The sequence below is a fragment of the Vulpes lagopus genome, chromosome 2 (assembly GCF_018345385.1).
Source record: "Vulpes lagopus strain Blue_001 chromosome 2, ASM1834538v1, whole genome shotgun sequence".
NCBI classification, from domain to species: domain Eukaryota; kingdom Metazoa; phylum Chordata; class Mammalia; order Carnivora; family Canidae; genus Vulpes; species Vulpes lagopus.
In genome coordinates, this window is record NC_054825.1 from 47,035,316 (window position 1) to 47,051,915 (window position 16,600).

At 34.7% G+C, this 16,600-nt stretch overlaps 1 protein-coding gene across 4 annotated transcripts in view; it reads right to left on the bottom strand.

Annotated features, from left to right (window-relative positions):
* The window catches only part of LRRC49 (leucine rich repeat containing 49), a 150,523-nt gene that overhangs the window by 53,036 nt on the left and 80,887 nt on the right, over positions 1-16,600 (bottom strand). For all 4 annotated transcript variants that reach the window (XM_041736103.1, XM_041736112.1, XM_041736130.1 and 1 more), the window contains one exon: positions 3,877-4,024. In XM_041736103.1, coding sequence (XP_041592037.1) covers positions 3,877-4,024 — 148 coding nt within the window. The remainder of the gene's footprint in view (positions 1-3,876; positions 4,025-16,600) is intronic.

Sequence of the window (16,600 nt, forward strand, 5' to 3'; positions counted from 1 at the left end):
ACTGGACACTGGGAACCTCATTTTCTGTTCCATACTGATTTTGGCATGGTATTATGGTGGTTTTATCAAAACGACCACTGAAAGCTCAGCTTTACAAAGAGATGATACCATGGAGGTAAATATAGTGTGATCTCATATTGAAATGGCAAAGGATCTTGAGCTAGTAGTCTTCTCAGTGTCTCACAGATCTCAAAATCACTGTGTTTCCCTTGAAAATTATAAATATTCTAGAGTTCCCGAGTTCACTGCATCCTCAGCACACAGGTCTAGTGGACAGAGGTTCATTTAATATTTGTATAATCCACATGGGCTGGAATGTTTACATGGTAAATTACATAAAAGTTAATGAAGATATCATTTTCAAAGAGAAAAAAATGGTATAGAACTGGTGTCAGCAAACTTTTCTAGCCAGATGGTAAATATTTTAGACTTACAGGCCATATAATTTCTTTAGCAACTACTGAATTCTGTCATTGTAGCATCAAAGCATATATAGATAATATATTCATGGACACAACTGTGTTCCAATACAACTTTGTTTACAAAAACAGGTGCCATTGTTTGCCAACTCTGTTAACAGAAAGTCTTTTAAAAGATACACTCTTGGGATCCCTGGGTGGCGCAGCGGTTTGGCGCCTGCCTTTGGCCCAGGGCGCGATCCTGGAGACCCGGGATCGAATCCCACATCAGGCTCCCGGTGCATGGAGCCTGCTTCTCCCTCTGCCTATGTCTCTGCCCCTCTCTCTCTCTGTGACTATCATAAATAAAAATTTAAAAAAAAAAAAAAAAGATACACTCTTTCCTGGCTCCTGGGTGGCTCAGTTAGTTAAGTATCTGACTCTGGATTTTGGCTCAGGTCATGATCTCAGGATCCTGGGATCAAGCCCCATGTTGGGCTCTGTGCTCAGCACAGAGTATGCTTGTCTCTCTCCCTCCTGCTTGCACATGCTCTCTCTCAACCTTTCTCTCTTTCATTTTTCAAAAAAATTTTTAAAGCTTTTATTTATTTCTTCATGACACAGAGAGGGGTGGTACAGAGACACAGGCAGAGGGAAAAGCAGAGTCTATGCAGGGAGCCCGATGTGGGACTTGATCCCTGGTCTCCCGGATCACACCCCGAGCAGAAGGCAGTGCCAAACTGCTGGGCCACATGGGCTGCCCCCTTTCTCTCTATAAATAAATTAAATAAATAAATTAAATAAATAAATAAATAAATAAATAAATAAATAAATAAATAAATAAATAAAATCTTTAAAAAGGTATGCAGTTTCTACACTGAAGTTACTAAAAAGTCATAAACAAAAGGTAAGACTAAATACTCAGTCCATACTGATATGAATAAACAAATAAGGAGGGATCTTATGAGGAATAAAATTATAAAGGGAAAGAGAGTAACTTCATCAGAGAAGGCTGACAGACATCATCTTAATTAAAGTGGCCAATATCAATAAATGGATAAACAGAAATTATATACCACTTGATAGGATGCAATGAGAAAAATCAAAATCATTTCTGTGTTATTTAGGCAAAAATCTATAAAAAGCGATGGTGAGAAAAAATTAAATAGCCTAAATTAAGGGTCATTCTACAAACTGACCTATAATCTTCATAAATGTTAGTCATGAAAGTCAAGGAAAAACTGAGAAACTGCTCCTAAAAAAGAGTAATGAGAGAGACATGACAACCAAATGCACCTATATGTAATATATAATTCCAAACTAGATCATTTCACTATATAGAAATTATTGACATAATTGGTAAAATTTGAGAGTAGTGTGAGAGAATTAGACATTGTAATTATTCAAGTGTTTACCTCCTAATTTCGTTGTAGTGCCATTTATGTAGGAGAATGTAGTGGCATTTATGTAGGAAAAATGTCTTTGCTTTGAGAAAATACACACTATAGTGTTCAGGACTACTGGGTGACCCAGTCAGCAGCTTACTCTCAAATAGTTTAAAAAAAAGAAAAAGAAAAAAAAAGTTTTTTCTACTGTATTTACAACTTTTCTGTAACTTTAAAATTGTTTTCATTAATTTTGGAAAATGGAAACTAACCCATAATGTCAAAAAGTATTCCAGTAGTTGCCTGGGGATGGAGGTTAGGTGGGGAGAGGTGGAAAGGAGGGGTAACAAAGGAGCATGAAGAAAATCTGTTGGGTAGGGAATTATTAATAAGCTTGACTGTGGTGATGTTTCACAGGTGATATACATGTCGAAATTTATCAACCTGTACACTTAACATGTACAATTAATTTTATGCCCATTATACCTCAAATAAAGCTTTTACTAAGACATTTTTTTAAATTTCTCAAATTAAACAGTAAAGGAGCAGATGTACAAGGACTGCTGCTCTGTGTTTAGCAGAAAAGCTAGCCCTGCTCCCATGCCAGGTGATTTTCTCTCATTTCCTCATCAGGCAAACACAACTCATAGAATGTACGAAGACAATGATTATATATAGCATCATTCTACTTTATTTCTGGCATGAAAGTAGATCAATTTCACTCAACCAAGACTTCATTGAACATTACTACATTCTCAGGCACTGTGTGAAATAGAGAAGGAAAGGAAATAAACACATATAGGAAACTCCTTGTTTGTGCTCTCTCTCAAATAAATAAACTAAATCTTTATTTTTTTAGAGATTTTATTTATTCAACAGAAAGAGAGCACACACAAACAGGAGGTGCAGCAGGCAGAGGGAGAAGGAGAAGCAGGCTCCCAGCCCAGCAGGGAGCCCAACACAGGGCTCGATCCCAACACCCTGGGATCATGACCTGAGCTAAAGGCAAATGCTTAACCAACTAAGGTCACCCAGGTGCCCCTAAATAAAATCTTAAAAAAAATTGAAATATAGAAAATATCTAACATGGAGATATAATGAATAAAAAAGAGCTATTTTGAAAGGTATGGCATCAACAGCAAGCACAACAGTTCCATGTGATGCTTACTTTGAACCCCACACTGTTCTAAGATTCAGTGCTTTATTTTATCTTGACAACAATCCTATGACATCATGATCCTCCCATTTTACTTTGAGAAAAAGGAGATATAGAAAGGTCAAGTAAATTGCCAAAGGTCATTTTGCTAAAAAATGGTCAAGCCAGGATTCAGACGCAAGCACTCTGGCTTTGGCACCCATGTTCTGAAACATTACGTTATGTAACTTATGAATGACATTCTTACTCATCCATTCCAAAGTAAATTTTTAGCTGGGTATCAAGCCAGAATGAAAAATAATCATGATGATTAATTTAGATAATCATGATGCTTAATTACTTTTAATTATTACTTTTAAAACCTGCTAAAAAGGAAACCACAGACCCAAAATGGCATCACTTATGTTAAGGCCACAAGCCAGTAAACCAAGACTTACTACTTAACCTAACTGTAGTTTAGAAACCCCCCCTTCCCCAGAAATGTAATCTGTAACCAGTCAACCTGGGATTTTCCTGGTCAGAACTAGGAAATTTACTGATAGACCTCTTCTCTTCCCTTCAGAAGGATGACCTTACCTAAAACAATGGATCCTTTGCTTATAATTTCCCTTTTTCCACTCCCTACCTTTAAAAACCATTCCTTTTCTGTAGTCATTGGGAAGTCCCCTCTACTTGCTAGATGAGATGCTGCTCAATTTATGAATTAATAAAGCCAATTTGATCTCTTAAATTTACTCAGTTCAATTTTTTGTTATCTAACATTGGGAATGAGGCACAGGTGGTAAAAAAAATCTGTAATTATAATTATGAATTATATAGCAATGATACGCCACAGTTTATTAAAACTAAGAAGGATTTCATGCAAAGAATATGCACCCCAACCTCCTAACCCACAGTAAGGAAGACAATATAATAAGTACTTCATAAGAGCGCTCACCGTGACTCTCTTCATATCTAGCTGGCGCAGCTGCATCATATTCTGAAGGATAGTGTGTTTGTACCATGACTCTTGAGCTATTGGATTGCCATCAAAAGTGATGTCTGAGAGAGAAGAAGAGTCAGCAAGGCAGCAAACACTTTCAAAACTGCAGGAGAGACGGAAACCACTGGATTATTGTGAGACCTTCCAATAGTACTTTCATTTATTTAATATACATTATTATTTTAGAATAGTTTTAGATTTACAGAAAAATTGAGAATATAGAGTTCCCATATACTCTGCACCCAGTTTCCCCTATTATAAACATCTAGTAGTAGTAGAGTACATTTTTTTTACAATTAATATATAATTATTTACAATTCACTTATTCCTTACTTGCTGGCACTTTAAGATTCTCAAGACTCATATCATATATTTCCTACCCCAGTCCTAGAATCAGCCACTTCCTCCAAGGAGCCATGGTTCCTTTTATTGGAGAATGGCAGTGGAACCAAAGATCTGGTGGCTAGGCATACTATTTGCCACTGGGGCATTATTTTTTTTATGTCCTCTACTCATAGAACAAGGATGTGCATGTTTGTATACTAACCTGTGTGTATACATATTACCTATAACATTTAACCATCTATGTCTATATTAAGCTAAACATGAGTTTACACTGATGTTCTCCAACTTTTTTTTTGATGTTCTCCAAATCTAATCTATTATCAAAAGGATCATTCTAGTCTCTTTCCCTTGCTTATCTGTAAATTCCTACTCCAACAAGGAGAAATCTGACTCATATCAGCTCTCATCCATTTACTGAATTACTCAATTCCAGAATATATGCATAGTGGTATCAGAATTTTCAACCTGAATCCCCATGGGAAACAACTTTATTAAATACAACCATCATGTGTAATTCCTTTAGCATTTAGTCTTACATACTCGTTTCAAAGTTACTTAGGTCAGTATCTCCCCTCCCCCAACCCCTTCAGGGGGTTGTTTCATACAACTGAAAGTTAGCTTCTCTTGTCATAGTCTATATTCATTCCTTCCTGGGATCCTCTAAACTCCTAAATATTTTTAATTTGCATACATTAAGGTTCACTCTGTGTAGTAAAGTTCTGTGGGTCTTGACAAATGCATAAGTATCATATAGAAGAGCTCCATGACCCTAAGAAATTCTATTCAACCCTCCCCTCTCTCCCTCAATCTCTGGCAACCACTCATCTTTTTGTGGGCTTTATATTTTTGCCTTTTCCAGAATGCCATATAGTTGGAATCATACAGAATATAGCCTTTTCACACTGACTTCTGACACTTAGAAATATGCATTTAAGGTTCTTCCATGTCTTTCTGTGTCTTCATAGCATACACGCTCTCTTTTATCACTGAGTGATATTCCATTGTCTGGATGTCCCTCAGTTTCTTTATCCATTCACCTACTGAAGACATCTTGGTTATTTCCAGATTTTAGTGATGATGAATAATGCTGCTATAAATATTTGTCTGCAGGTTTCTGGGTGAATATAAGTTTTCAAATTCAATTGGGTAAATACTGAAGAGTGCAATTGCTAGATTATATAGTAAGACTATGTTTAGCTTTGTGAGAAACTTGCCAAACTGTCTTCCAAAGTGGCTGTAACTAACCTCTTGCATTCCTACCAGCTTCACAGTCTCAATAAGCATTTGGTATTTGCCACCTTTTTTTATATTAGTCATTCCAATAGGTACAGAGTGGTCTCTCATTGTTTTAATGTGCAATTCCCTACTATCAAAGGATGCTGAACATTTTTTCATATGTATATTTGCCATCTGTATACCTTCTTTGCATTTTTAGCTTATGTTCATTTTTTAATTGAGTCGTTTCCTAAGTTTTAAGAGCTTGGTGGAGTGGTTAAGTTTTTATTTTAATTCCAGCTAGTTAATATACAGTGTTGCATTAGTTTCAGGTGTATCATATAGTGATTTAAAACTTCCATACATCACCTTGTGCTCATCATGACAAGTTCTCTCCTTAATCCCCATCATCTATTAACTGCTCTCCTTCCCTTCTAGAAACCATCAGTTTGTTCTCTATAATTAAGAGTCTATTTCTTGGTTTGACTCTCTCTTTTTTCCCTTTACTCATTTGTTTTGTTTCTTAAATTCCACATATAAGTGAAATCATATGGTATTTGTCTTTCTCTGACTGACTTATTTTATTTAGCATTATTTTTCTACCTCCATCCATGTCCTTACAAATAGCAAGATTTCCTTCTTTTTTTATGGCTAATATTCCATTGCGTGGCTACTGTAAATAATGATGCTATGAATATGCAGATATCTTTTCAAGTTTTTTTTTTTAATTTTCTTTGGATAAATACCCAGAAGTTGAATTGCTCAACTAATTTTAGTTTTATTTTTACTTTTTTTAGGCCATTCTATTTTTAATTTTTTTTGGACCTTCAATTTTTAAAGGGAACACTCACTTTTCTAAATATACCCCAAAGTAGGTTAGTAAAAATCATTTACATCAGAATCATTCTCATTCAATGACTATTCAAATAACTAATGTAAACACTTAGACCTAAAAGTATTTCCTTTATTCAGGTACTATACTGAATATCCCTTCTTCCTGTGTTAAGAAAAGCTAGAGGATATAGAATATTTATAGCATAGGAACTAAATAATATATTGACAATTAAGGTCAAGGCAAGGTCTACAGCAAGAATAAAGTTCATTATTTCTCTACTGTCATATTTAAATATTTCTTCCATTGTTTCCTCCCATTCAAGGTAAAAAGATCCTTTCCTATCAATTATTTTACCTTACAAATTATCTTAACCATCTCACAATTCATAAGTTCATTATAGTTTTTGAAACATGTTTATTAGATAATTATGGGAAGATATTTTCCCCCACTTTTATTGAGAAATAATTGACATACATCATTATATAAATCTAAGGCAAAGAGCATAATTGTTTTATATATATATATATATACACATAACCTACTGAAGCTGAATGGTTATATAAATGATGACCATAAGAGGCTCAGCTAACATCTATTTTCTCATATAAATACAATACAAAAGAAAGAAAGAATGAAAGAGAGAAGAAAAAAATTTCCTCCTGGTGATGAGAACTCATAGCACTTTCTTTCTTTTTCTTTCTTTCTTTCTTTCTTTTCTTTCTTTCTTTTCTTTCTTTCTTTTTTCTTTTCTTTTCTTTTCTTTTCTTTTCTTTTCTTTTCTTTTCTTTTCTTTTCTTTTCTTTTTTTTAAGTAGGCCCCATATCTAGCATGGAGCCCTATGTGGGGCTTGAACTTACAACCCTGAGATCAAGACCTGAGCTGAGATCAAGAGTTAGACGTTTAACCAAATGAGCTCCCAGGTGCCCCATAGCATTTACCTCCTTAACAACTTTCCTGTATATCACATAGCAGTGTTAACTGTGGTCATCATATAGTACTTTATGTCTATTTATCTTTTTAAAAAAAGATTTATGTATTTTAGAGCGAGGAAGACAGAGAGCATGTGGGAATCAGAGGAAGAGCTGAGAGAGAATTTTCAAGCAGACTTTGTGCTAAGCATGGAGCCTGAAACAAGCTCAGTCCCATGACCCATGAGATTACGACCTGAACAGAACGAAGAGTCAGATGCTTAATGAAATTAGCCCCTCAGGTGCCCCAGTACTCATTTATCTTATAACTAGAAGTTTGAACTTTTTGACAACTTTCTTTCAATTCCCCCTCCCCTCATCTTCTACCTCCGGTAACCACAAGTCTGATCTCTTTTTCTATGAGCTTGGTTTTGTTTTTAGATTCCACATATAAGTGAGATCATAAAATATCTATTTTTCTCCGACTTATTTCACTGTACAATGCCTCAGGCTGCATCCATGTTGTCACAAATGGTAGGATTTCCTTACTTCTTATGGCTGAATAATATTCCTGTGTATATATTCATGCATGTATATAACATAACTTCTTTGTCCATTCATCCATAATGGACACTTATTTCCATGGCTTGGTTATTGTAATAATGTTGCTCTGAACAGGATGGTACAGATATCTTTTCAAGTTAGAGTTTTCATTTCCTTTGAGTATATTCCAAGAAGTGAAATTGCTGGATCATATTGTAGCTCTGTTTTTAATTTTCTGAAGATCCTCCATACTGTTTATCCATAGTGGTCATAGAATTTATAATCCCACTAACAGTGCACAGGGTTCCCCTTTTCCACATCCATACAGCACTTGTTATTTCTTGTCATTTTGATGACAGTCATTCTAACAGGCATGAGATGATAACTCATTATGGTTTTAATTTGCATTTCCCTAATGACTAGTGATGTTGAGCATCTTTTCATGTACCTGTTGGCCTTGTGTGTATCTTCTTTGAAGAAATGTCTATTCAGGTCCTTTGCCCATTTTTTAATTGGGTTGTTTGTTTTTTGCTATTGAATTATATGAGTTCTTTATGTATTTGGGATATTAATACCTTATCAGATACATGGTTTGCAAAAATTTTTCTCACTGCATTGCATACACTGTCTTTTCACTTTGTTGATGATTTCTTTTGCAGTACAGAGCTTTTTAGTTTGATGCAGTACTATTTGTTTTATTTGTTGCTTGTGCTTTATGTGTCATTTTTTAAAAAATCATTACCAAGACACATGTCCAGAGCTTTATTTCTATGTATTCTTCTATGAGTTCCAGGGTTTTAGATCTTACATTTATTTGTTGGGCCCACCCAGCATGGAGCCCAATGTAGGGCTTAAACTCACAACACGGAGATTAAGACTTGAGCTAAGATCAAGAGTCAGATGCTTAACCAACTGAGCCATCTAGGCTTACATTTAAGTCGCTAACCCATTTTGAGTTAATTTTTGTGAGTGGTGTAAGGTAAGAGTCTAGGTTCATTATTTTACATGTGGGAATCCAATTATCCCAGCAACATTTATCAAAGAGGTTGTCTTTTCTCCATTGAGTAGTACTGGCTCCCTTGTCAAATATAAGTTGACCTGTTATACTTAGGTTTATTTCTGAGCTCTTAATTTCATTTCATTGGTCTATTTGTCTATTTATTATTCCAGTAACATACTGTTTTAATGACTATGACTTTATACTATAGTTTGAAATCCGGAAATGTGATGTCTCCTGTTTTGTTATTCTTTCTCAAGATTTCTTTGACTATTTCAGGGTCTTCTATGATTCTAATAAACTTTAGGAGTGTTTTTCCTGTAAAAAATGCTACTGGAATATTGATAGGGAATGCACTGAATCTATATATGGCTTTTGGTAGTACTGACATTTGAACAGTATCAAATGGGAAGACATTTTTTTAAAAGGCTAGTATATACAAGTGAAAATGAGAGTTCATTAACTTAATCATTACAAGCATAAATAAACTTGAATAAACACTGTAATTTTTTGGGACGCCTGGATGGCTCAGCGGTGTAGCACTTGCCTTCAGCCCAGGGTGTGATCCTGGAGACCTGGGATGGAGTCCCACATCGGGCTCCCTGCATAGAGCCTGCTTCTCCCTCTGCCTGTGTCTCTGCCTCTCTCTCTCTGTGTCTCTCATGAATAAAAAAATAAAATCTTAAAAAAAAAAATTGTAATTTTTCCCATATAGCATTAATAAAGTTATTTTTCCCCATCAACATAAAATATTTCAGAAAAATGTCTGGTGCTTAAAGGATCTTTTAAAATACTATTCTTCTTTCCTCACAGTTGATTCCATAGTTAAAATCAAATAAAAATGTTTCTGATAATTTCAAAACTGAAACACAAGACAAATTTGTCTTTCTCCTACATTGTTAAGTCATAGAAGTCATCTTCCATCCACAAATCTGCTTCTCTATGTGTATTCCTATTCTGTTAATGTCACCAAGTCAGTTGCTGGGAAACAATCTCTTACTCAGAAATTAGTGACTGAGAATGAGAACTGTGAAGATTCATCAAGGGATTTTAAGCAAGGGAGAGGGGTCCTAATAGGATTAAAATAATTAGTAGTTATGAGAATAATTAGTAACATTATGGAAAGTATAAAGGAAATAAATGAGTTAAGAGCAAAAAACTAGAGACTGCAATAAGTAGAGGTAAAAGGAGAAGAATTTAACATGTCAAAAACTAAGGTAGAAGCCATGAGAGTAAAGAGGAGGGGATAAGTTCTATGGAACTCAGGGGGTAGCATGTAAAGAAACTAGTACTTATTTGGATGTGAGGAAGGGAAAAATTAGAATAATGCCCAGGTTTCTTTCATCAGTTAATGTTTGGGTAGTGGTTACAAGGAAGTGGTTACTTTGTCAAAATTCCTTGAAGTCTGCACTTAACACGGCTGCTATTTATTACATGTAAATTATATATCAATATATTGATTTACCAATCAAAAATACAAAGATTTAAATATACCAAAAAATATATTTGACAGATCATCTTTTCATCTATCAGGTCTCCTTTATCTGGAACAGTATGTTATAATACTGTTCCATGGTGATCCATGGCTATTAGGACATATTTCAAAAAGCCTTTCATTAAGTTTTCCTCCAACTACCACAGGATAGGATACTAATTTCAACCTTTAAGGAATTAAGTAATGTGAGAAGCAGAGGCAACAGAGTCAGTAGAGGCAAGAGAACTCTTCTATGCTGAGGAGCATTTTTCTTCAATGGCCCAGCATATATATCTAAACAGAATTAAACTGTAAGGTTCTTGATGGCTAGAAATGTGCTGTGACCACTGTCTCAAAACCTAACCTAACATAGTGTCTAGCATCTAGCAAGTATGCAGAAAAGTTCTGGTGAATGAAAGAATATGATGAACTTGTATAATTTCAAAAAAGGCTTATCCTCGATGTAAACATTAATAAATAATTTTTCTTAAATTAGTCTTAGAATTATTTAAAAGATATTATGCTATCAGGAATCATTACAATCTTGAACAGACATTTCTCCAAAGAAGGTATACAAAGGGCTAACAGACACATGAAAAAATGCTCAACATCACTTGGCATCAGGGAAATACAAATCAAAACCACAATGAGATACCACCTCACACAGGCTAGAATGGCTAAAACTAACAAGTCAGGAAACAGCATATGTTGGCAAAGATATGGAAAAGGGGAACTCTCTTACACTGTTGGTGGGAAGGCAAGCTGATTCAGCTACTCTGGAAAACAGTATGGTGGTTCCTCAAAAAGTTGAAAACAGAGCTACCCTGTGACCCAGTATTTGCACTACCAAATATTTACCCCAAAGATACAAATGTAGTGATCTGAGGGGCACCTACACCACAATGTTTATAGCAGCAATATCCACAATAGTCAATGGAAAGAGCCCAGATGTCCAATGACAGATGAATGAATAAAGAAGGTGTGGTATACATATACAATGGAATGCTATTCAGCCATAAAAAAATGAAATCTTGCTATTTGCAATGACATGGATGAAACTAGAGAGTGTTATGCTAAGAGAAATAAGCCAGTTGGAGAAAGACAATTATCATATGTGATTTCACTCATATGTGGAATTTAAGAAACAAAACTGAGAAGCATAGGGAAAAGGAGAGAAAAATAAAAATAAGATGAAATCAGAAAGGGAGACAAACCATGAGACTCTTAATCATAGGAAATAAACTGAGGGTTGCTGGAGGGGAAGAAGGTGGGGGAATGCTGGGTGATGGACATTTCTTAATGTGGGCACATGAGGTAATGAGCAATGGATATTATTTAAGACTAATGATCACTGAACTCTACTTCTGAAACTAGTAATACAGTATACATTAATTAATTGAATTTAATTTTAAAAATAAAATAAATATATGTTTCTTTTAATTTTTTAATTAAGCATTGAAGAAATAAAGGGAGCTGATTTCTCCAGCGAAGGCATTAGAGCCCTAATGTCAGATGATTTCTAATTCCCTAAACTTACTACTACTAGTTCCTGTTATTCTCAAACAATGTTCTCCTTTTCTTTCATTCCTGTGAGTTTTTATATACCCACTAATAAATTCACTTTATGCTAAAATAAAACAAAACAAAAAGGAGTCATTATGATCTGATATCTGTCACTAATCAGGTATGTTCACTGAAAAGTGGAAACAATATGTCCACAAACATAGAGAAGCTGGAAAACTTCATTTTATTGTAGATAATTTCTGATTTTATTGTTATTTAGTATTTATAAGTTGGATTGCAAAGAGTCTGTGATTTCTTTTTTTAAAGATTTATTTACTTATTTTAAAGAGAGAGAGAATCCTGAACAGACTCCAAGCTGAGCACAGATCCCAACATGAGGCTCAATCCCACAACCCTGAGATCATGACCTGAGCCCAAACCAAGAGTTAGATATTTAACCAACTGCACCATCCAGACATCCCTATGATTTATTTCTTATTGTAAGTATAATTTTAAAGTAAAATGACTGTAATTGTTTCTAGCCCTAACACTCAAGTATTCCTTTGGGGAATGTAACTAGTCCAATAATTACCAATTGGGTGGTGTTAAACACAAAACTACACAGCATCTTCACTGAATTAAAATATAAAGCACAAAAAATATATATATATAAAGCACATTAGTGAATATAGAAGGAAATATGTCCAGTGAATGTAGTCATTATGAAGCACTCTTTCAGAGATCCAGAAGACCTGCTGATGTCTATCTGGTCTGCTTATAATTCAAACATAACCAAAGGGACACCAGGAGTGGGGAAATCATGGCTATCTTTAGCAGGTACAGTCCTGGCAACCCTTTCCGGATTGGCTGCTAGCACTGATATTCAGACTGAAGCCTTTATGGTTTGAATAATTTTATTAAAGTAAAAATAAATCCATATTTGATCCATAAGATTCCTCACAAAATTTCATTTCCATCCTAGAAATGCACTGACAAAGTACATATGATTTTAGAGACATTCTCTAATAAAATGAAAGAAGACTGTTAAGTACAAATCCAGGCTAATGAAGAGTTATATCCTACCTAACCAAAGAAAATCAAAATCAGATTGTAAAACAAAAACACCTGGAAATAAGACAGTAAGTACAGTGAAGTACTACTGGCTTCTAAGAACAGTCTCTCTCTTTTTAAGAATACCCAGTTGCTTGTCTCTTCTGAGTACCAGGAATAGAAAAGCTTGGGTCTAAAGGCTGACATTTAATTCATAATTTGACTTTAATCTTTTTCCAGATTACTCATACGTTTGTTCTTTCCCTAGTGGTCTCCTCCCAATGCCACATCTGCTTCTTATCTGCTAAAGAACCTACAGGAACAATGTGTCCCTACTGACCAAAATTCACATTTCAAAAGGAAAAGAACATATTTCAGTCCATTTTATGCTTACTTAATGAAATGCAGAGGAAAAAATAAAATTCCCATATATGCATGTATATTTACCACATAGATATTTAACTAATAAACCCCAAATATCAGTCAAATTCTCCAATTAGAAAATTCTCCCAAAAATAAGCTAGGTACTTTAGAAAAAGGGGTTTTATTCTTTTAGACCATTGAAGTACCATATCCTCTGAAATAATCTTAAAGAAAGCCTACTTATTTTATAGTGATCAGTGAAAATTTTACTGGATAGTTACTATGTAACTAGTAGGCTGAAATGAAATGGAACAGTAGAATAAATCACCTGTTCTCAGAAGAAATGAAATATACACAACTGACAGATATAAAATATCTAGACAAATCTGTACAATAACATATAATTAAGGATTAAAGACTAAAGCACAGTTAAAGAAAAGAGCAGATAATGAAGGTGTCTGTATGCCTAATAGAATGAAGTTTGTGGACTGAGCCTCTTGCTAAAAACAACTAAAAATGCTACATAAGATATATTTTAAAATTCTCAAGTGCACCCATAACCTGCTAAAAAATGAGAAATATATAGGTTAAAAAAAAAAGTAAAAGTGGGACCCCTGAGGGATAACCAAAATGTTGAAACTGATCTTTTTGCTATAAGAGAATTTACTGAATCCAATGAACTTGAACTTTGGTTCATAACGATCTTCAAAGCTGAGGGACAGAAGATGAATCCCAGGGGCTACTCAAGTTGGAGAGCCTAACTGGAGTCATCCATAAGTCTGAGACCCAAAGACTAGACTTTTAACATAGAGTTCATTAGATATAAACTTCCCTACCCACTACCCGAGATATATAGCCCATCTCAAAACCTGGGGCTAGGAAGAGGAAAAAAAAATCTTCCCTGATTACATGTAACCACAAACCGCAATTTGCAGCCTGAATCCACACTAAATGGGTGGTCTAAAGTATTTTAAGAGAACTGATATTTTGAGGACATCTAAGGCTGGTTATGCCTAGGCATCTGACAGAAACAAATGAGGAACTTACCTTCATATAAGACCCCAAAGAATTCCTAAAGATAGGATACCAAAAAATATACAGCTCATAGTTCAAAAGGAAAGAAAACAGTCTGACTGACAGCCAGTAGAAACAACAGGTGACATAGATTGGCTACGACTTTTTTTTCACATAACCGGATTATGAAACATAGGATATAAAAACATTATATTTCAAGAATTAGAAACAGCCACCGCTGGATGCCTCAGTGAACTAAGCTTCTGACTCTTGATTTCAGCTTAGGTCATAACCCAATAATTAGTTTTGACATTACAGTAAGCAAAACTAATCTCAGGGTCAGGAGATTCAGCCCGAGTGGAGCTCTGCACTCAGAACAGTCTGCTTGAGGTTCTCTTTCTCCCTCTCTTTCTGCCTTTCCCCTATTAGCATTCTCTCTCTCTTTAAATGATAAAATCTAAAAAAAAAAAGAAAAACAGGCTTGGAAACACGAGTAAACTCCAAGAAGATATGAAAAGACACAGAACTTCCACAGAGTAGGAAAATATTTTAAAATTTAAAGTAAAAAAAATACAAAATTAGTGGATGGAAATAAAGGGAATTAAGCATTTACATGCCTTTCCTGCATAAACCGTTCCTCGGGGTAATCAAAAAGTCAATAAAACTTTTATTTATAGAAGAAATACAGCTTAAAAAGGTGAGGAATAATGGAATATCACTATTTTGTAATTCCTAAGGAAATAATGGATCCAGACAATGATCAGCAATGATTGCTAAAATACTGAAAAGATGGGGGACTTTATTTTGTTTTGTTTTGTTTTTTATTAAAAATGGAATAGGTGAACAACAGCTGAACCCAATAATTAGTTTTGACATTACAGTAAGCAAAACTAGAACACATTTTTTTTCTTCCCTTTACATTTCTTTCACTTTTTTGTTTTTCTTGTTTGATGCTCCTTAACAAATAATCATCTATTTTGAACCTTTTTAAGTAATGTTACTTAGTCACTAAAATTATTTTTAGTGCATAATGGTAGAAGGGGTTCTTAGAAACAAAATGGTTCTAAAGAATCCAAAAAAGACACCTACTAATAAGCCATTATTTTTTTTGTCATGAAGCAAAAATATAGTTGAAACAAAAATTTTTTTACATACATGAAGAAGATCTCCAAATTTCCCTCGGGGAAACTATTAAAGTAGTTTAACCTGCTTGTCACAGTATGTATGTATGTATGTATGTATGTATGTATTTATTTAATTTTACTTTTTTAAAAGATTTTATTTATTTATTCATAAGAGAGAGAGAGAGAGAGGCAGAGACACAGGCAGAGGGAGAAGCAGGCTCCTCGCAGGGAGCCTGACGTGGGACTCGATCCTCGGTCTCCAGGGTCACACCCTGGGCCAAAGGCGGCACTAAACCGCTAAGCCACCAGGGCTGCCTTTGTCACAGTATTTAAAAGAATTTAATATTTGAGAGGCTAAAGGGACACCAGAGAAAAATAAATAGAACACTATGGCTATAGACAGAAACAAAAAGGAAGTGAAAAGGAGGAGGTAGAGATGTAAAGAATTAAACGGAATAGAGGAAAATGTTAAACTGTCTCTTTAGGCATCTTTTGCTGCAACAATGCCATTGACAATTCAACAAGGAGAGTATCTATTATGTCTGTACGAATCTGGCTAACAAAAGACACCAGCACAGAACTGAGGGTCTCATAATTGCAGGTGACAATTTTATTAACTTTCTGTATTAGCTTACTCACTTTCTAGCAGCAAAAAGAAAAAAGCAACATAACTTCAGTCTCAGGAGATTCACAATGTCTCTAATTACCAAGAGTAGATTTCAAGTCATAGTAATATTCTTGTAATGCTAATTTGTGACACTGAACCCAAATTTAAAGTGACAAGAAAGCTCTTCACGATCTATTTCCTCTTACAAAGTGACATGTGAATGCAAATAAGTCTCCACGAATTTACAGAAGAAAAAGAGAAGGATTCTTTGCAGTCTCAAAGTGTGACAACAATTCTAAAGAGCATGTTCATTTTAGCCACCTTCAACATTTATATTGTTTAAAAATTACACTGTCTATAAAGCGAGCCAAATAATATTCCTGTATGCAAAGAGATCTAAGTTCTGCACTGTGTAGGTAAACAGCTCTCTGGGAAAATAACAGACTGATGTAGAATTTACCAATTTCCATGGTGTAAATATTCCCAACATGGCCAACTTCAAGCTACCAAGATGATGCTGAATTGAAAAGATGCATATACGTTAGTCTAGTGAGCCAACATATATTGGCTCCAGTATACCACTGCAGACCAAATTCCTCTTTTACAATTAATTGAAGGATAGATATTATTCTATCATGAGATAATTTTGTTATTAGTAGAGGAATAGAGGAACTTCCTTTTATTGATGATTTTACAGTATT